Source organism: Glandiceps talaboti, chromosome 20 (assembly GCF_964340395.1).
Source record: "Glandiceps talaboti chromosome 20, keGlaTala1.1, whole genome shotgun sequence".
Classification (NCBI taxonomy): Eukaryota; Metazoa; Hemichordata; class Enteropneusta; family Spengelidae; genus Glandiceps; species Glandiceps talaboti.
Window position 1 is genome coordinate 10,804,388 of NC_135568.1, and position 22,388 is coordinate 10,826,775.

Sequence of the window (22,388 nt, forward strand, 5' to 3'; positions counted from 1 at the left end):
TTATTTAACCCCCCATTATCAAAATGTGAACACGACTTATAGCAATTTGCTGTTTTTATTAAACGAAATTTGGAGCATTTCAGGGTGAAACGTAGAATTGCCACTGATGAGTTTCTGAATACCCATTATGCTCTGCTACTAATATTACATTACCACTGAGCACTATTCTCTCCAGTGAGACGTCTTTATCTGAAAGTTAAATATATAATATATATAACAGTATCAAGCAAGATACACAGGAGCGTTTCACAGACGACTAACAGTATAGTTCTATGAAGCTCCAAATTCAAAGATAAAAAATTCCAGTTCACATGATATGGGTACCACAGTGGAAGTTGGTCAATACATTTATATTTTGATGTTGGCATTTTGATATCAATTCTGATTGTTTATTTAATAGATTAGATTTGTCAGCATGTATGATGCATAGCTTTTCTGCCATGCAAAGGTCAAATCCCTTCGATACATTTGAATAGGAAGCTGCATGTGTGTGATGATTGATCAGTCAATGCTATTCTCTTGGCCTTACATATACTGAGTTGATATATATATACATATGTGTGTGTGTGTGTGTGTGTGTGTGTGTGTGTGTCTAAACTAGGTGACTGTCAACCCAAATTTGTACAGTTGTTAAAAAGCCAATATCTTGCCTCCTGTCCAATTTACAGATAAAATCATTATATCTAGGAGAAGAAACAGTCTGAAAGGATAAAAATGGTTAAAAACTCTTTTGTATTATTTAGATTAATCGATTTTCTTTTTTTTTTCTTTTTCTCATATCTGTGTACTTTTCGATAAAGTGTTTGATTGTACATTTTATTCTATCACTGCGACGTGAAAGAGCTGTACGGAAAGATGTTAATCATACAAAGACACGCAAAGAGCTTGCATAATCGAGCATGGCAAATATGTTGTGCGTTCTTGTTTTAAGATAACAGTCAAACTAATGGAAAATGATCATTTAGACACTTAGACTTGCCTGTATTAGTGGATTTATATCACACCTTACGAATACGAATTAACTAGAATGGCAAAATCGTGATTTTTGTTTCAGGAGTCCTCAAATTGCTGTGTTTATTCATGTAAGTTGTCGGATAAGAAGTGGGTAGCAAGTGAAAATGTCACAGAAAATTGGAGTCTATAAGAAACCACATTTCGTCCTGTCCAGTTTTAATTAGCCAACACGCACCGAAAGAGTAGACCAGTGATTGAGTATGTATAAGATGATATGGTGTATCTTGCAGACTACAATTTTGTGTGATATTTCTACAATTTCTACAAACTAAAACAACAATTGAACACCAGCTGGATATATGCTCTTCGAAACTCCAAGACATTAGAATGAGACAGAGGCGTGACTTGCTCGTTAGTGTGGCAATTATCAGCGATTTAGACAGGCACGATTACTTGTCCCTGTGGTTCCTATAGACCTTGGAAAATTTTACAATCTATGGATACATGTATTTCTGTTATTGCTTGGATTGAATACTTGAACTGTGTGTGCATTGAAAATCTACCCGTGTGCGGGCGTGCTCACGTATCCATATTGAATAGGCATAGGACCAATTACTAATTCGTCATATTCCATCTGCAGCTGATGTGGCGCGTTATTGTCGTTGTTCTGTAGTCTGCTTAACAAACTACCCGACAATGATTGTAATCAGCCGTATCACCTGCCAGTAGATAGGATTTCCTTGGTACTAATCAGACAGCTTACCTGGAGCCGACGTGTCGGGTAGTAGCCATACCAAAGTACTAGCTACTAGTATCCAAACCACCGTACAACTCAACGCCACGGCGCGGCATTGGTCTGTGTGTTCATCGGAATGGCGTCTTGGATTGTCATCTGGGGTTACACGCTAGTCTGTGCCATTGTATATATGCTATCTCTCGTCATGCCAGGTAAGACCATGCAATGTTGCCAGAGTTAGACCAGTTCTAAAATATGATTCTGTCACTAGTTCCTTTACTACTACTACTGCTAACGTAATATTTGCATGCTATACATCTATGTATTGTCAACATTGTCATCTCACTTTTCATTTCCTAGTTTGTGACATCGTCAGTAAAGAATTTGGCACATCTGCAAATGAAATACACTATTTGATCTGGAGGTGTCTGTCTGTATTAACAATTACCGGATTATAAGAATTATATCTCAAAAAAATAACCTGTTAGTTCGTGTTCTCAAGTTGATATCAATTCGTAATGATATACTTGTGTGTCAATTTCCGTTTTCCTAGGACTAGATTCTCGGTACAGATTCGCTCTTTTGCCGGTCATGTATTCATTCAGTTGTGCCCGGAGGCGATTTCAGTCAATATCGGTCGTCGGCAAAGCAAACTGAACCCCCACCCCACCCCTCTTCCAACATACATCTGTTTCCTTCTTTACTAGTAATAGATTCGCCGATCACATTCATTCAGGTTTGCCTGGAGGCGACATCAGTCGATGACAACTGACGAAGGCAAACTGAATACCCACCCCACCACCACCACCTCACGTACATTTATCCATCTTTTCAACAATTTGGTAATGTGAACTTTGACCCGGGAAGAATGATAAGTCCTGTCGCATCATTAACATCGTTATGGTTAAACAATATCACCTTTCCACTACTCTTATGTAAATATTGAACGTCGTCACATCTTGAGTGAAACAAGTATTCAACATTGCAGACCTTGTAGAAATGGCAAATTTGTTATGTCAATATTAGTATTGCGCTTAACACTGTACAGCTAAAAGGAGGCTGTTTCTACATTTAATTGTCAAGTTGTGAAAGTTTAATGATAGCGTAGACGTACACAGAAGCTGTTTCCTCCGTATTCTTGAAATATAATCATATGAAAAGTATCTTCGTGCCATTAAATGAGAGAGCTTTCACATTTATACTTTATAGTGTACGTTCGGCATCCCTTAACAAGCTTAGGTATCATTGCTATGTAACTGCCTGTGTCTCGCAGTCGCCTTCGTTTGATGCTGGATCCATACAATGCACCTTTCACCTGACACGCTGACTCTCCAGTAATCAATTTCAGCTCATGGCAATTGGATTATACCATTATCCGGAGGGGGTTTCCATGTTATCAAATTGGTATCGATACGATTTATTGTGTCTTGTCGCGTTCCGCGTTTTACTATTCAAGCGTGTACATATTTACTCAACGAACAATATTCCATGCGTTTGTTTTCGATGCAACCTAGCGATAGTAGTAGAGAAATACATTTATATTCAAAGGATGTAGGCCAGTACTTTGCAGTGCTTGTTCCAAACTATTTGCATTACTTAAACTCACTAAAACACAGTTAAGCGTTTTTCAATATTGACAAAACTTTCAACTGGCATTTCAACTAGAAGTATGACACGTTTGATGACGTCACTGCCGTCGATCTGTCTGTAGGTAAAATGTCTACATAATAAGATCGATTTGAGTGTAAGTTAAGTTACGTCATCGACTTGCGCATACATTTGATTACGTCATTGATTTGTGTTTAACTTAAACAAGCATGATTGATACCTTTTAGTCCAAATTGCATATTTTACGAAACTACTAAAATTGAAGAAATGTGTTTCCATGTGATTATCGAGTCAAATATGTCAGATAGAGCTACACTTAACTCAGTGAAAGCCGCAAAACTTTGGAAAATGGCTCTGACCTGCATTCGCTGCCCCAACTGATCTTTTATTGTATCATCGTTGATTGCACCCATAAATCGGAGTGTGATCGCACAGAGATAACCGTTACTCACAACACATATCTTGCAATTGCTGTAACCTATACTAATATTACATTTTGTCTGAATGAAACGAACTAATATGCCATGCCACCATACAGACATCAAATATATCGTATATCGGTGCTATTAGTAAAGTGTCCTCAATTTTCGATAATTTGATCAGTTCATATGAACTGTTTGTACTATTAGTAAGATATATTTATTCTGGGTAGCTTAAATAAGTGTGACAATACTAAAATAAGTGAAATGCTTCTTTCCATTGAGGCCTTCAAGCATCTCAGCAATAATACAAAAATGATAAAACTGTACGCAGTATAACTCAATACAGTATGAGATACGTGGACATATAGACGAAAAGGAAAACCCACAAAACAGACGAAAAATCGAAAATAGAAGTTACATAGATATATTTCTATCCAATTTCAAAAATATTCGAGGTTTACATATAATACATTTTTTTCATTTTTTGAGTACCTTGTTTCATATAATTGATTTGTAGCTCAAAAGAGATAGAATCGTTAGAGAGAGAGAGAGAGAGAGAGAGAGAGAGAGAGAGAGAGAGAGAGAGAGAGAGAGAGAGAGAGAGAGAGAGAGAGATGAGACTGTCTTGTTAATATATCTTCATTGTAACGATTATGTTTCATCGCACATATCTCTTGCATTACCGAAGTGCTATCGATTCCTCTATATAATGTAATGGGATAAGGTAGTACCAGTAGAAGAATTGAGCCAGGTCCATTCAGCTACGAATGAACACCAAGAATACACTGTACATCAATCACTATCATATGTGCTATTGTACACAGTAACACGCAACCCGGTCTTTGTGTTCTCAAAATTGAAAATTCACAGCAGGGTGTCTGAGTGATGTCTATTTCATAAAATGATGTTAAAATGGAATTGGAGTTTCACGGGGAATATATCTATTTTATATAATGATATAAAAATTGACTTTATAATGAATTGGAATTTCGCGGAGAATATGAAATTATGTTTCATAATATGAGCCAACATCGATCAATCGATCAATCAATCAATTCCTTCATTTAGTTAACATCAGGGTTTGTTTTCAATTTTTTGAAAATTTAATCAGATTAATATCACTGACCACCCGCAAACAAGTATTTAAAACAATCACGTGACATGGAAATTGACATTCAAAGGTAATGTCCATTACACTCAATCACATGACATGACGAATATGTAAGAACATAAATATAATTATGTTTCATAATGATGATATAAATTCGACATGGCATGAGATTGCAAATTACCATTGGAACGGGTATATCTATTTTATAAACATGATATAGAAACCATAAGGAGACTGAAAATCTCAATGTTTTAGTATCTTTCAATTCAGTGATTTTGAAACCATCACAACTGATATGTTCGTAGTATACAGACCTATAGAATGCAGGAAGGTAATCGCTCCTAACGCATCATCGTAAAGTTCATTTTTACGGCAGCACTTGACAGACAACCCCGCGCAGAGGTATAAATTTTAGTTGCGTCAGTTGAAAAATTATATTCTGGTTGGCGAGAATGTCAAACAAAGAATCATTGTATATGACATCGAAATTTTCAAAACACGTGATAGGCAGCATAAAATCGTAAGAAGTACCACTGTCACCAACAGTTAATTAACAACTCGTAGCATTGCCATTTGAAGGTAGTCACTGACTTGGATATGTCATGTATTGTGTGTATGCAAATTCATAAGCTTTTTTTACTCGAGTGAAAATATGTACATGAAATATTGATTAAACTATTGTAGTGAAATGTAAATGTCGACGTATGTCAACCGTGGAATGGAAATTTTCGTCCAGTGTTGTTGTCACAGTTCACTGTTCATGGGTTGCCTTGATATTTTAGTATGCGTACAGTAAATTACGTCATCGATTGTGTGTCAGGGTTGCATACATGTACCAGGTTTGAGTTCTGATAATACCTCAGCGATGGTTAAGTATGCTAATACCTTGTTTTTTGGCATAAAATGACTGGACTACTATGGGCATCTGTAATATGCAGAAAAATACCCGTATGAAGCCTGTCAACTCGGTCTGTGTTCCTTTCATTTCAGCCAAACATGTGTGCTCAATAACAGACTGTGTCATTTTATTAAGTTCAAGTCGATTGGGTTCGTTTTCTAGTTTTACTTCGGATATTTTCAAGTGTCAGGCCAGACGTTCACTTTCCAGATTGGTTCCACATTTTAATTTAGCATTCATCTCAAATTGTTTACATAACTGGAAATAAATCATAGGTAACATCTGAGGTATTTTCCCTAAACTAATTACACTGCTGTCATATGATTAATACATGGACACATTTTGTACGTGTCAACATTACAGGAATCTACATGCACGGGAGAGTAAATATATCGAAGCCTGTCTGGAGAGAAAACCTGCTATGTCAGAACGAGGCTGATTGAACACAGCAAGCGCTTCGATGTCTTCCCAAAATAAGAAAAATTGCCTTTCACTCAATGCAGCAGAATTATAATACGATTTGAAGTATAAAAATAAAAGTTGATATATCTGTGTATCTATATTAAAAACTACCCATTTGTGACAACAATCAACTGACAACAATAAAGAAATGAGAATGACGCTGAAAATTGAAGAAAATTATTTGTTGTTTATTATTGTCTGATTAATCATATTTTCTACCTATCCATGTAATGCAAAGAAAGTCAGCCACTCTTTTACGCTGTTAACGTCGCCCTATACGCATAGCATTTCGCAGTTCGACACAGAAGTTTTTCGTCATAAATGCTTAAAGCATTTTGGAGTCAGACATATGCAATCCATTACAGCAATATAGACCACATCAAGGGATGCGACAGGCTTGATGGACTACTCTGAAAACACATACACGCAATCAATCATTCACCCAGACTGTCTGTTTAGTCTGCACTGACTATTTCATCATTTGACTGGTAGTGCTATTCTTTGTGTCTCTGATATGACAGAATGACGTCACAACCTCTTCCGACCTCTAAAAATGCTAAGCCAGATAAGAATGCGCCTAGGAGATTAAAATCTTTATAATTTTCCGTTACTTTGTTCAAGAAATGTCAAACCCATGCTCAGTGACAATCTAGTAAAACATCAGAAATCAACGTTCAATTTCTTTTTAAATATAGTTCAAAATCTGCCATTTTAGAATCCAATATGGCTGCCGCATACTAATACGGTACTAACCATGTGAGAAAATAAAATCAATTTCCTTTAAAACAAGACAGTGAACCCCAGATTTCCCCAGGGAAATTGGTCCCCAGACCACAAAGAAGAGTAAAGTTGTAATCAAGTACATAAATTATGCAAAACTACGACTTTCAATAGTGTTTATGGTTATTTCAATACTAAGAATTATGACATTAATCGTGTAATAAATTATCGACAGGTTGGCATATCTAAAATACCAGCACACCACTCTGTTTATTAAAACCATAAAATATGAATGAAACATTTCAAAAATATTTTTAATTTCTGAATAACTGTCAAGTTATTATTAAAACAGCAATTTATTATTGTAAGATACTAGAAATTAAGGGTCAGTAATTGATTACATTTATCTTTATGTAATTTATAGAAGTTATACATTATGTATGGTATAGTGTATAGTGTATAGTGTATAGTGTATAGCGATTGAAGCAGGGGGTTCAGTCTGCTACAATGCAAATAACATGTACTATGTATAAACGCCATATGGTGTTTGTTGATGTTACAGTGGATAACAACTGACAGGACAATGAATCATTTCCAATAGGGAACTTGCAAACCCACCATGTTGAATGTTGCATCATGGGAAATGTGATAATAAATGCTAATCAAATAGTATTGTGAACAATATTTTTACATTGTTTGTAACCACGAATAATAATTTCATAGTTACCCTGACCATTGTGGGAGGTTAATTTTATCAGTAGCGCCAGATTAGGTATTACGATAACCACAGATAATCCCATAGTCCTTTGTGTCTGAGCATGCTCAGTCTGGATTGCAAGTTCCTATTGATTTCCCCCTTCTGTATTTATTTATTTATTTATATCTGTTTGTTTGTTTGTTTGTTTGTTTGTTTGTTTGTATGTATGTATGTATGTATACATGCATGCATGCATGCATGCATGTATGTGTATGTATGTATGTATGTATGTATGTATGTATGTATGTATGTAAATACGTATGTATGTATGTATGTATGTATGTATGTATGTATGTATGTGTGTATGTATGCATGTGTGTATGTATGTATGTATGTATGTATGTATGTAGGTGTGTGTGTATGTATGCATGTGTGTATGTATGTATGTATGTATACGTATGTATGTATGTATACGTATGTGTGTTTTCTGTAAACTTACGTCACGCAACACTACGTGTGTGAATAAACAACTTTAATGAACTTATAGATTAAAAAATATTACATGTCTCCCAATACATGATACATTAATCACCAATACTGTATATTAAATGTGTGTATAATTTTCTGTGAGAGGGCTAATGACATGTGTCTACTTGGAATTTTTTTTCCAATACACCAGGAAATATAGATGTAAGCTAGTATATGTGAAGTCAAAGTAACAGCATCAAATGCACTTTCATACAGTTTCGTTTCATAATAACGAGTTCAACAATGACTATAGGGACAATCAACTTAAAATGGGTGTTTACAGCACAATTAGTTTTGAACAATATATTAAACCCAACATTTGTACAACACAATACTCAATTAAGTTTACGACTATGCGTTGTTATGTTAGATCGTGCTGCTTACAAAATGATGCAAGTGCATTATAAAATGATAAAATACATATCTATCAATGATATTTTGCGACGAATTGTGATTAATATATATTACTCTGTTTTCAAGATTGGGCTTATTAGAAACTCAGTTCAGCAAACACTTTTGCTTTTTATTTAAAGTGTTCTAGTTGGTTCAGGATCACTTCCAATGTTGGCTAGGGTAGGTTGCCTTTCCCTGTACCGTTGTCTCAACAATTTGAATAGACTTATAAAGACAAAACCTGCCACGAAAGCAATGGCTGGTATTACAACCCGTAAAACCAAATGGGGAACATCTGCGAATGCAAAGCATGGGTAATGTTAAGTTAGATATCATCGCCAAACTGTCAGACGGACAAATAAATGATGTGTAACCCTGGGTTTCTGTAAGTGGCAGTTTCCATATTGTCACCATTTCCAAACCCTGTTTATCATTTGTAGAGGTGATTGCACATATGCCTTCTACTTTTGATTAGGCCTCAGTAAAAAGAATTGCTTAGTCCCAGTTACCCGATTCCACCTAATTTTTCATTGCCAACCCTAAACTTATGTTACATATTCGAGAAAAGAAATAATGAAATCGCGAAAATTTAGAAGTCTCGCGAAAAATAGTGGATGCGGAAACTGACATCAACTTCAAAAGAAAACATAAATTGTTCTTCCAATTTGTAATGGTTGTACATCACATGAGAAGAAACCAATAACATAGAGACCATATAAAAACAACGGAAAACATAACTACCTGAACTAGACACTCGCATATGAAAAAATTTATATTAAAAAAAATTACCTACCCTAAATTAGCGTAATCGGACCCACACAATATTTTTTATTAAGCCTTATGTCTCACTGTATGCCTTCTACGCTTCAAGATGTACCGCTGACCATAGCTTTGTGTGCACGTGATTCATGCATTTGTCATTACCATTCCGAACCACTATAGAAAACAGATATGCAATGCAGCCATTTACATTTTACCTCATAGTTGTCTGAAATTGTACATAAGATTGCCTCTTTTTGAAGTTGGGATTAGCACGTGAATATATTAAACACCGTCATCGTCGGTATGAAGCCATGGTTGTGCACACCCGGGTGAAAAGAGGTTTTCCCAGTTGCCGCAGGATATGACGTCAGATACGGTCAAAGTTCAGGCGTTTTAGGTGTAAACAATGTCTGCTACCGAAATATCATGCTTGTAATTGTTTGATTTCGAAGATGCTGACAATTGAAATTGTTTCTCGGATGACTATCAGCTTGAGTCATACGAATTTATCATTTCATTACACAACTCAGCTGTTCACCATCATCGAAGTGCTGCCTAGATTCGAACATGACTATATCACCAACTATATATACCATCTTAACTTCAAACACGAATTCGCAAATGATCAAACCATTCTCCCTATATGCAATATTCAATGCTTGAGAGATCATGCTTCAAGAAATTCGATTTCTACTGCCATTGTTTTGATACAATTCCCCATTGTACTGAAATATCATTTTGAAATTGCTCATTATAAATTCATTAAATCGGTGTCAAAAACGGGAATATTCCGATCAAACAGCTGTAACTGCCTTAAAAAAGTGGTGTTTGCGTCAACTCATTTCTTGAAACATCGTCTATCTAATGGCATCTGTCCCGAACTTCTCCTAGGATTTCCAGAGCGCAAATCGGCAACTACGAAAATGCACGAAAAGCAGGCGATCAGCACACTTCAATACAATAGGCTGAAACTCAGACCACTATAGTGTTAGTAGGACCTCAGACTTATATATAGTGGTCTGAGGTAGGACACTGTGACGTGAACGGAGTCGAACAAGGCAATAATTGCCCTCGCAATCCGGCGATTTACACGTAGACATTGCATATCTGTTTTGTATAATGATCTGAGGGTATTGACACTTTGCCATGCCTATACCAAAATTGATTCTTATAGTCACTGACTGTTTCTTCCTTGTCTATACATGTGTTATAGATTAGTTGTGCTAAAAATTGTCCCTGATTACCTGACAACTTCTCAATATCAATATCAGTGTCCTGTTGGATTTCACCCATTTCAGTGCCATAGTCATCATCACTACTAGTAGTCGAATCTTGATGATCTTCAGTTGATGATTGTCTTGCTAAGAAACAAATAACCAGATATGTGAAAGTGGTACTTCCATGGTGTAAGACATTTCATATTCAGTAATACGTCGGAGGAATTATATATCCTCCAAGGTTATACTTTGTCTTACCTTAAAATTCGTTTCTTGTGGTTAGCAACTTGGACAAAGAAAGAAACATCCTCGCGTCTGTGTTACCTTTAATAATACACAGACAAGTATTCTTAATAAGGACAAGTTTATGGGCATTCTTTGTGGTTCAGGCCGTACAATTGATTTCAGGTCATAGCCTGGTAGAGGGTCTATTTTCAGGTTCAGGTTCAGGTTACCAAACGACATTATGTATATAATAGACACCGGTGGAAAGACCAACAATGTGGAGCCACGTGTTTATCATTTGCATAATCCTTCATCCAGTTCACAATTCAGTAACAGGGTTCAACATTTAACTTTTGTTGTTTGTTGTAAGTAAAGGGGTCATTAAATCAAATGTTCTGCAATTATGAGAAATATATGATTCAGTACCTGTGTCCCCTTGAAAGTCATCTTTGTCAGTGCTATGGTCATCACTGTTCAGAGCATTGGTTGTTGACTGTTGTACTGAAACAAGTAACCAGATATATGTAAGATACTTAAAACCCATATTTCATCATTCATTCCTTTACGATACATTTGGTGTGGTAAGCAACGTTACATGAAAGTAAATCCAGATATAAACTGAATGATTTACTTCCACATGGACAAAGAGTAAAACTGGCGATTGTTGTTCCTCCACGTATTATCAGGACGAGAAATTTGAGCTACCATATCGCATACATTATATCCCCATAATTATAAATTGGTAAATTGTTTGTGAAGTGTGTGTACCTTTACCTACCTTTCATTTCCAACAACAATATTTCTTTTATCTATTTTGAGAAATGAAAGGACATTTTAATCTTTTTCTACTTACTCTTGGTAGTGTATGCATTATAACCACTTCTTGGAAATCCATGGTAAGAAAGGCATACGGCAATGAAGTGAAATTCTCCGTTCTCATATCGTGTAGTAAACATTGTACCATCGGGAAGATATGTGAAGTCTGCTATTTTTTCGTTTAGGTTCATATCAATATCCTTCCAGGAGTGGGTGAAAGGATATAAGATACGGAATGCACTTAGTGATTCCATCAATCCTAAAAATGTCATTCCATCAATCCATCTAACCATTTTTACTACACCATTGCTTTCAGCAAAAGGGCCATACCAAGACTTATGTATAGTCTCGCGGATAAACAGGCCAGTCGATGTCATTAACCCGTATATTGAATCATGTGTACGTGGAGAACTATCAATGTCATCCATACAGCAAGAATTCTCAATTGCTTGTGACCATTTCAGTACACCAGAGGGACTAATTCTGAGTTCTCTATTAATATCCAAGGCCACAATATCGCCATTCTCGAGTACTGTAACATCTATTATCAAGTTGGTGTCTTCTATAGGGCCATTGATCTTCGCAAGTTCATTAGATTGGCCGTAATATAAGTTGAAGTCGCTCCCGACAAAAAGCAATGGATAATCTGTATGTATAGGTAACAAAAATTGAATGTTAGTCCCTTTAAAGTTTCTAACCATAAGAATTATTCAAATATGTTGTAAGTAGAGTCGTGTTTATATTGAAATGAGTGTGTGCAATAATGCTAAAATATTGTTTATATCTTATTAATTATATATACTTAAATCTCCGTGCGTAAATGCCCCCAAAAATATGCCATGTAATTTAAATTAGATTCTTTAAATGCAATGCACCAGAGGAACTGCAGACTGTTGTTCACTTACCTTTGGTAGTTCCAACACCATAGCTAGGTTTTGGAATTTCCTTGTGACAAATGGCAATAAAGGGGAGCCCGTCCTTGACAGGCATTTGTATCACCGACTTATCAGGAAAGTAAGTAAAGTCCATCATTTTCCTAGTCAGATTGTATCTATGTGTTCTCCAAAATGGAGCGTCTTCATTTGACACCATGATTTCACGACGCGACTGCATCAGTCCAATTAAAGCATAGTTATTCCATAAGGCTATAATTTTCACAGCGCCACTACTACCTGGAATTGGTCCTTCCCATTCGGAATATACATCCCTTCGAATGAATACACCATTGATTTCATTATTGCCGTATATATGACCGTTAGCAATAACTTCGATGCCATCCATGCAACATGAATTCTCGATTGGAGATGACCAATTAATCTCAGTTATAGAACTCGTTCTCAACATTCCCTGTGTATCCACACCAACAAGATAGCCACTAGTCAGAACAGCAACGTCAATGATTAACCCAGTACCATCCATCGGACCAACAATAGACTGTTGGGAATTTGAGCTAGTAAAGTATATATTGTTGTCAATCCCAACTAAAATGATCGGAAAGTCTGTGTAGGTGGAATAGTATATTGTGGTTATTATATCATATGATAAAATACGAAAACACCATTTGTTAGAACATGGTGTTTATAAAATACATATGCGCGAGCTTTATTTCATCAAAGTGGCCATATGGATGGCAAATAGGTATTTTTTTTTATTTTTAAATTCTTAGATGTAAGACATCTCTAGTATGTTTTCCTACTGAAAAAACAATGTGAAATAGCATGGACCAAGTATGTGTATTCCGTAACGAATATGCAAATTAGCACAATTAGTATGCATGAACTTCGCTTACAGACTTAAGTACAAATTTGTACATTTATTTTACTTTTTAACGTGACAGTACATAGTTTTTTTTTAAATGCACGATACGAAGAAAGTTCTGAAATGATAATACAAAATTTTGCTAATTGATTACAACAGGTACTACTAAAATCCCTGTTTTATCAAATCTCTCTCTATACATACTTAAAAGGAAAATCAACTCAATTGTTTTCCAAATAATATGTAGGTTAGAGTTGTTAGTGCGCACGAATATAGCTCGAAAACTAATATAATAAATTCTCGTTATAACCACGTAGAATATATACCAATAACATTGTCGAGAGTAGACGATACCATGGAAGTGTTATACTTCCATGACGATACTAAGTCAGACACGTACACTCATGCCAGTACATAGACAGACAGCTAGAGAGACAGACAGGTGTTCACACACACACACACACACACACACGTCACATACATACATACATACATACATACATACATACACACACACACACACACACACACACACACACATACATACATACACACACACGCGCGTGCACACACACATACACACACACACACACACACATATATATATATATATTTTATATATAAGCAGCACTTTATCTCTGGAGATAATGAAATCATATGATTCGCATTACGATATCATTTCTTGTAAAATTCGAACAAACCCATGTTGTGAGCATATGTAAACACTAAATACTGAAGTAGTTGAAGTATTACCTTCTTGCAATCCCTCTGACTGCCTTATGTCTGTTGTATTCGACGGATTAGATGAAACATCCTGAAGTATTGACAGACAGACAACAAACACTACACAGCACCTCATATTCATTGAGTCACGTCTTCAAAATATACCCAACTGAAATCGAATTAAATGAAAACATGCATGATGAACATTTCTCATTAAATTATGTCAAAGAAATAAACGTGATCCATCACACAATGACATGTTTTGTAACATGTTTTGTGAAGTGTTGTAAAAAAAATAGGCAAAATAAAAAAGATGTTGTTTCCGATATCATGACTTCAGAAAAAAGGGTACTGGGTAGGTCGGAATTTTGTTATTTTACTTCAAATTTTTAAAAATAATTTTCAACCCTGAGGTACCCGTCGGTCACAATACTTTCAAGCGTATTTGATGAGGTGTAAACGAAGTAAATAAAGACAATTATAAGTTAAGTAGACGAACATGTTACACAGACTGTACTGTTATAGTCTTAAAAAAGCCTAGTTTCTCTCTCGAATACGATTTATTTTCTAAAGTGGCCACAGATGGGCCAAAGGCATGAAAATGTACACGGAAATAGAAGTAAATTGTTACCATTTTACCTTGTTGCATGCAAAAAAATGTTTAGAGTCGGGGGGGGGGGGGGGGCTCAAACTAGGGTCGGTTGGGTTTTCGGAAACATAGTGTTTTTTTTTCAATTTTCATGACATCTTATTACGGTTGAGAAACAAAATGACTGTGCGTCATTGCACCATACAGACCGTTTAATATAATCTGTCTTAACTTTGGACATATATCATTATTAATGCCAGAAAAATTCTGAAGCAATATATGCAATTAGGAAAAAATGATCACCCGCGGCAAAGAAAAGCTAAGAGACCTTCCATCTGTTGCCTTTACCATCTGTTCAAATTGAAGGCATATCTACATATTGTGTGCGATGTTATACTATACTTAGTCTATGACGCTGTTGAATATAGTATCATATCGACTGAATACCTTCTATAAAAACAAAAGATATGCTTGATCGTTGCTATTGTATTGACGGTCAATAGTTTTCAAACTATTGCTCTACTCTCCCTCGAAGAGGCAATAGTTCGAAAATTATTGACCTGTGACGTCACTGCGCATGCGCTCAACGGCAGTTATGAGTTGCGGACCTTCTCCAGAAACTTCAAGTATTTTGCAATTATCTGAAGAAAAACTTGCTACTTTCGTTTGCTCAGGAACAGACGTATGTTGTCGCCCTCATGGCCAGTCAACATGTGTACAATATTCACCTTTAATCAAGGGTTATATATTTTGTAAAGTTGAAAGTAACAAACATCAAGTCAGAATTTACGATTAAATCGAGAAAAGAATTCAGTAGCTATGAGTTATTCGCATAATTATTGAAATTCGCCAATAGGGAACTTGCAATCCAGACTGAGCATGCTCAGACACAAAGGACTATGGGATTATTTGTGGTTATCGTAATACCTAATCTGGAGCTACTGATAAAATAAACCTCCCACAATGGTCAGGGTAACTATGAATTGATTATTTGTGGTTACAAACAATATAGCAATATTGTTTACAATACTAATTGATTAGTATTTATTATCACATTTCCTATGATGCAACATTCAACATGGCGGGTTTGCCAGTTCCCTATTAAGAGATAGACCATATATGGTAACTCAAAAATTTCGCAATCTGATAATGCGTTTTAAGTTGTAGGAACTACAGTCAATCGAAAAGCATGTGTCCTACGGAAGGCATTCGGTTAAAAAAAAAATTTTAGTGTGTTCACATCAAATAGTCTTCAATGACTTTACATGGCAGACTACTTGAGTTTCGAGCTATGGCAATAGCCATACACTTGGCCTTCGGGAAGCATTCGGAACAAATCTGACAAGAAAGAATATGGAACTGTTTGCATCAACTCCTTCAAGGAGTCCAGGAGTCCCTAAAACATCATCTTTTGACAAAACGCTTGACATTGACATTGTGTGTACAGCGTTGACTAGTTAAAATCAAGAAAACTGTAAACAACATGACAGATGTATCTGTTTTCATTGATATTTTTAACGACATCAGCATGGAATTACATGATTGTTATATTGAGGCTTTGTAAGCAAAAAGAAAAAACACTCCACATCTTTTAAAAAAATGACTGAAGTATGTTTTTTCCTTTCAATCCTTGATAGAGTTATTATGAAAGTAGGTCCTTACCTTCGTCTAGGTTCTTGAGATACTGTTCTCGATCGCGTATAGATCTCACAACTCAACTCCTAGCAGACAGTGATTGAGGAATTCGAATACATGAAGTAAATTCACTAAAACCACCACATGGTCACACCCAATACCCTTAAGCTTAAAATACTCTTTACCTTTTGCTAAAAGATTCTGACATGCGTACGCAAACAGATACTTTTAAAAGATAAACATGCTGACATTATTCTATGTTTGAGGACAGTTTCATTTGATTTGTATCAAATATCACCCCATCAAAAGTAACAGCAATAGACCCCGTGCACAGTCAAATCTCATCTCACATGGATGTAGAAAATGCAGTAAACACACTTTCTAGCAACAAATAGCATAATTAAATTTTAATGTTTTTATTACTGAATTTGAAATAGTTTTTTTTATGAGTTGCAAAGTGACCCAGAATTATAGATCAGGCTCAAGGTCATTTCCATAGTACATGGCTTGAGAAAGTGTCCGAATAATAAATGGCATCAATCGTTGAAATGGGTTCATTTTCGCTGCATTGAAAGATCGTCTTGTAATCCTGCCAGATGTTACCCTTAGATCACTCAGGAAAAACTAGTACATGGTGCTATTAATAGCAAACATACACTGTACTATTCAGGAGGGTTAAAGTTGACAAGACTTCAATCATTATATTTTTCCAGTTTTCAAACCTGGTTATCATCCCCATCGTCGTTATCATCATCATCATCATCATCATCATCATCATCATCATCATCATCACCGCCGCCACCGCCGATCCAACCCGTCCATTCCATGTGTATATATGATGATGAGGCCTACAAAATTGTTTGGTTCCGGTTACCGGACCCCACGTAGTTTTTCACTGCCGACCCTAAACTTCTTCTTATATATTCGGAAGAAAAATCGTGAAAATTGTAAAGTCTCGCGAGAAATAGTGGATCCAAATATTGTGAAAGGGATGGTTTGAACTTTGCACTCATATTATAAGACATACATACATACATACATACATACATACATACATACATACATACATACATACATACATACATACATACATACATACACACACACACTAAATACATACTCACCCACCCCGACCCCCCACCCCCACACATTCGCAAATACTGTTAAAACATGATCCTAATATCATGAAATTGGTTGAGTATTTTCTGAGTAGGTTACAGTAGAGCGGCACTCATCTATCAAGGATTCACTGACTCGTGAATGTACAAAACGCACTTGTGCAACTCATCCCCTAAATGGTATTGGATATCTCCACTTCTAATATTTCTCCAGAAGTAAGCCATCTCCAATCATCTCATGGTTTGTGTAGAAGCCTTGAATAATCACACATTTCCGTGTATCTGTCGAACAAATCCGCTTTGGTTGTTAAAGCTACATAAAACGAAAGAAAAATCGACTTCATAAAGCCCTATAATAGTTCGTGCACAATTCGTGTACATTAGAAAGGCAGCTCAAGAACCATTCGTGTACAATGGAGATGTGTATAACCTTAGATACTGTACCATTCATATACAATATATGGAAATGTGCATAAACCTAGCTCCTTTGCCATTCGTATAATAAGTGTCACTCGCAAAGATTTAATTTAATCGCACATATATTATATCATATAACGTTGTTTTTACTTTAATTTCTATATACGATGTCGATGCTATAGGCTATCACAGTTGAAAGATGTAAATCTTTCAGCCAATAACAAACACACAATTAAACAGGGGATTTCATGACGTAGTGTTTCAATACGTTCATCATCTTCTTAATATAATGTCCATCTTCCTAATGTAGTGCCCATCTACTTAACGTTACAGTAGTGTCCATTTCCTTAATATAGTGTTCACCTTCCTAATATAGTGTACATCTTCTTAATGTAGTGTCCATCTTCCTAATATAATGTCTATCTTAATATAGTGTTCATCTTCTTAATATCATGTACGTCATCTTAATGTAGTGTACATCTTCCCCATGTAGTGTTCATCTTCTTACTACAGTGTTCATCTTCTTAATGTAGTGTTCATCTTCTTAATGAAGTATACATCTTACTACAGTGTTCATCTTCTTTCTATAGTGTTCATCTTCTTAATGTAGCGTTCATCTTCTTAATGTAGTGCACATCTTACTATAGTGTTCATCTTCTTAATGTAGTGTTCACCTTCTTAATGTAGTGTACATCTTACTATAGTGTTCATCTTCTTACTATAGTGTTCATCTTCTTAATGTAGCGTTCATCTTCTTAATGTAGTGTACATCTTTTTAATGTAGTGTCCATCTTCCTAATGTACTGTCCATCTTAATATAATGTTCATGTTCTTAATGTAGGTCCATCTTCTTAATGTAGTGTTCATATTCGTAATGTAGGCTTAATATAATGATATACGATATCTTCAATTTTCCGATCACGTTCTGGCAGCATACGGTGTACATTTAACGATTTCCTTATAATTGAATCCATCCAAACCAAATCAATGAATTTCGAGGTCAGAAAATTGAAAATAACGATAGACTTGGGAAATCAACAGATCGATAAAGCGGTTACCAATGTATTCTAATCAACCACGCGATTTTTAATTTGCAACTACGTGTCAAAAACAGGATAGCCATTTTGAGAAGTTGCGAGTCGTGGTAACTACAAATATTACGTGGACAGAATGACAATTTATTAATTCATATCTCATACGGAATTATGAACAGAGTACATGTGGTGAACAAATAATTGTGGCATTCTGTAGTTCTCATTATACTGGCATATCAATGCGACAGCTTCCAACGTCAGACATCATTTTTGTCAGTATAAATACTTACATGCAACCCGTCTAGTGTGGCATTCATGTTGATGGATAAAATAACGTTACATAGTTGTTTTTGTGATATGAAATTAATTTCTCTACAGTCCTAATGTAAATTTAGTATACTCATAAACTATATCATTGAAGAGTTCTTACATGTACACTTCACATTTTATCGTCTGGTTCAACAAAAATCTAACCAACAGTGCTACATTTTTCGTCTGGCTCAACAAAAGTCTTACCAACAGTGCTACATTTTATCGTCTGGTTCAACAAAAATCCTACCAACAGTGCTACATTTTATCGTCTGGCTCAACAAAACTTTTACCAACAGTGCTACATTTTATCGTCTGGTACAACAAAACATTTTATCAATTGATATTTGTAGAGCCGAACGATAAAAATGTAGCAATGTCAATAAAGTGCTTGTTGAATGAAACGACACAATGTAGCAATGTTGCTAAGATTTTTTTATTGAGCCAGACGATAAAATGTAGCAATGTTGCGAAGATTTTTTATTGAGCCAGACGATAGAATGTAGCAGTGTTAGTAATGCAGTGTTAGTAATCTTTTTTGTCTAACCAGATCGACGACATTTTGTTTAGAGTTTCGTGATTTTCATCGTAGCTAATATACGAACAAAATGTTAATTCTAACCGTTTAGGCGTCTCTAATCTGTTTACTACAGTCTCCATAAAGTGAAATGTCAAAAGTATTTTCCATATAGTCATAAGACAAAGTTTGGTTTTCCCACAGATTTAATATTATACGACTTTCAAGCATAAGATCGGTTGATGATGATGCCACGTGGGCTGGCAATCTGTTCCAAATCCCAAGTGACCTTTTGTATTAATGTACATTTTCTGAGATTTAGACAAGGCGATGTTTTATCTTACGGTTTTATAGATCATATGGCTACTAGCCTTCCACTAGATACATTCCTAGTAGAAGAATAAGAAGAACATTTTTCATATGAAACAGAAATAACATTAAAAAAATGCATTCAGATCTAGCCACCCACCCCCCCCCCCCCCTAAATGTGGATGTTGGTATTCCACAAATGTATGTAATGTTTGTTATTATTCCAAACACCTCAGTGGGTTATCTGGAGAATGCGCAATGATGAGGAGGACACACACATCGGCGTGTCCATCGATGTAGAAGAATATAATGTGTCATCTTCCAGTCTCTAATGCTTCGATGGCTGTACGGTTCTCCCGTGACCTAATTACTGTCAGTTTACATAGATATTATAAATATAATGACATCAGTAATATCACCATGCTCGAACTCATTTACCAGGTCACACCCATTAGTGCGCTTGCTATCAGTATTATATTGCATAGTGCTACTCTAAGTACAAGCCAAAACCCAGCGGCGACCTTATAACTGCTTCATGACTTGGTAACTTATTTGGTAACTGTCTTAACAACTTGGTAAATGACTTGATAACTGCCATAACGACTTGGTAATTGACTATTTAACTGAGACTTTTGACTTGATAACTGCTAGCAACAACTTCGTTATGGATTGTAAACATTGTTAGTATGTGGTATAGCTAGATATTCTATAGATTACAGCCATTTCACTAGGCGTGGAAGGAGAATCACAGCCACGGTTAGCCTCTATAGAGTGTAGTTTTCTTCGCTGAAAGAAGAGAAATATTGGAAAATAATATCTAATAATCGTTCATCAAATAACGTCTGTTGAATGATTCCAGTCGTAGACAGTGCCATCTGTCAATTCATCACGTGATCCATGAGGAACATCTCCATTGCAAACCATCACGAATACGCCAACTCAAGGGTTTTGACGACGAGTATGAGTTGTTGTATACTGTCTCTCGTGTCTCTTTATTGCTATATATTCGTTCTGGGAAATCTGATTGCATTACGTGTTATCATCTCCATGGCATTCACTCTACTCATAAAGATATTAACGATTATATAAAATATTTGATATACATTCATTGTAAGAGTAATTCGGTTTTTATAACTCATTTATTTTATTGACAAGGTAGTTATCAAATTGTCTAAAACAAACGAGCAATAACTTAAAGCCTACATTCCCATGCCGCCTCTCGTCTTGTTCATAAGAAAACACGTTTAAGTGAGATAATGGATCATTTCTTGAATGAGACCATAGAGGGTGGACTCACTTGTGCCTTTAGTCATATCAAATCAATATAATTATTGCGATATATTTGTATGTTTTGTGGAGCTCAAGGCGCAATTTAGTGGTGTAAATATGGTATGAATATTTACTTAAGTTTGAATTTATAACCTACATCCAATGACCACTCAATGTGTTGGCATTTGTAGAAAATCGGCATATCTGAATTATGTTGGTCTTATCTAACCATTTAATTTTAAAAAACATACCGGTGTAATATCGCTAAATATCAAAAAAACCTTGAGAGCTAAATATTATTATGTTGACCAGAACTACCACAAATATTAACGAAGTGTATCAAAAGAAATCCTGTGTTTTCTCGCTTGGTAGAGATCTTGAACCGAGTTGAAATGAGAGAAAGATTCTCCCACAGAATTTCAGATTTGTGATTTATTTTAATGTGTTAGTTGGCTTAGAGAGACAACATGGTCATAGATGTGTACTGTTACATGTGTATAGTACTTGGATTAGGAATGAATACTTTATTTTGATATTAAAATACAACTAATCATGATATTCAGGGTTTTTTTCGTATTAACGTACACCACTATTCTGAAGTACTGTTATGTAGACAATCATTGATTTATCTAAGACGCTACAAAGATATACTCTAGTACTCAAGAATTGACAGTACTCTGTTATATTAATATTTATGACTCTAAGACTCTACGGAGATATACAATAGAACTCAAGAAGTGACAAATATACATACGTACGTACGTACGTACGTACGTACGTACGTACGTACATACATACATACATACATACATACATACATATATACATACATGCATGCATGCATGCATGCATGCATACATACATACATACATACATACATACATACATACATACATACATACATACATACATACATACATACGTACATACATACATACATACATCCATGCACGCACACACACACACACACACATACATACATACATACATACATACATACACACACACACACACACATACATACATACATACATACATACATACATACATACATACATACATACATACATACATACATACATACATACATACATACATACATACATACATACACGTAACACGCCGTAAACATCATTTTAAGTGACATTTTCAACTGTGATG

At 35.5% G+C, this 22,388-nt stretch overlaps 1 protein-coding gene across 1 annotated transcript in view; it reads left to right on the forward strand.

Annotated features, from left to right (window-relative positions):
- Window positions 1-1,595: 1,595 nt before the first annotated feature.
- LOC144450797 (uncharacterized) overlaps window positions 1,596-22,388 on the forward strand; it is a 25,986-nt gene continuing 5,193 nt past the window's right edge. The window contains exon 1 of the mRNA XM_078141522.1: window positions 1,596-1,902. Coding sequence (XP_077997648.1) covers window positions 1,827-1,902 — 76 coding nt within the window. The 5' untranslated portion in view covers window positions 1,596-1,826. The remainder of the gene's footprint in view (window positions 1,903-22,388) is intronic.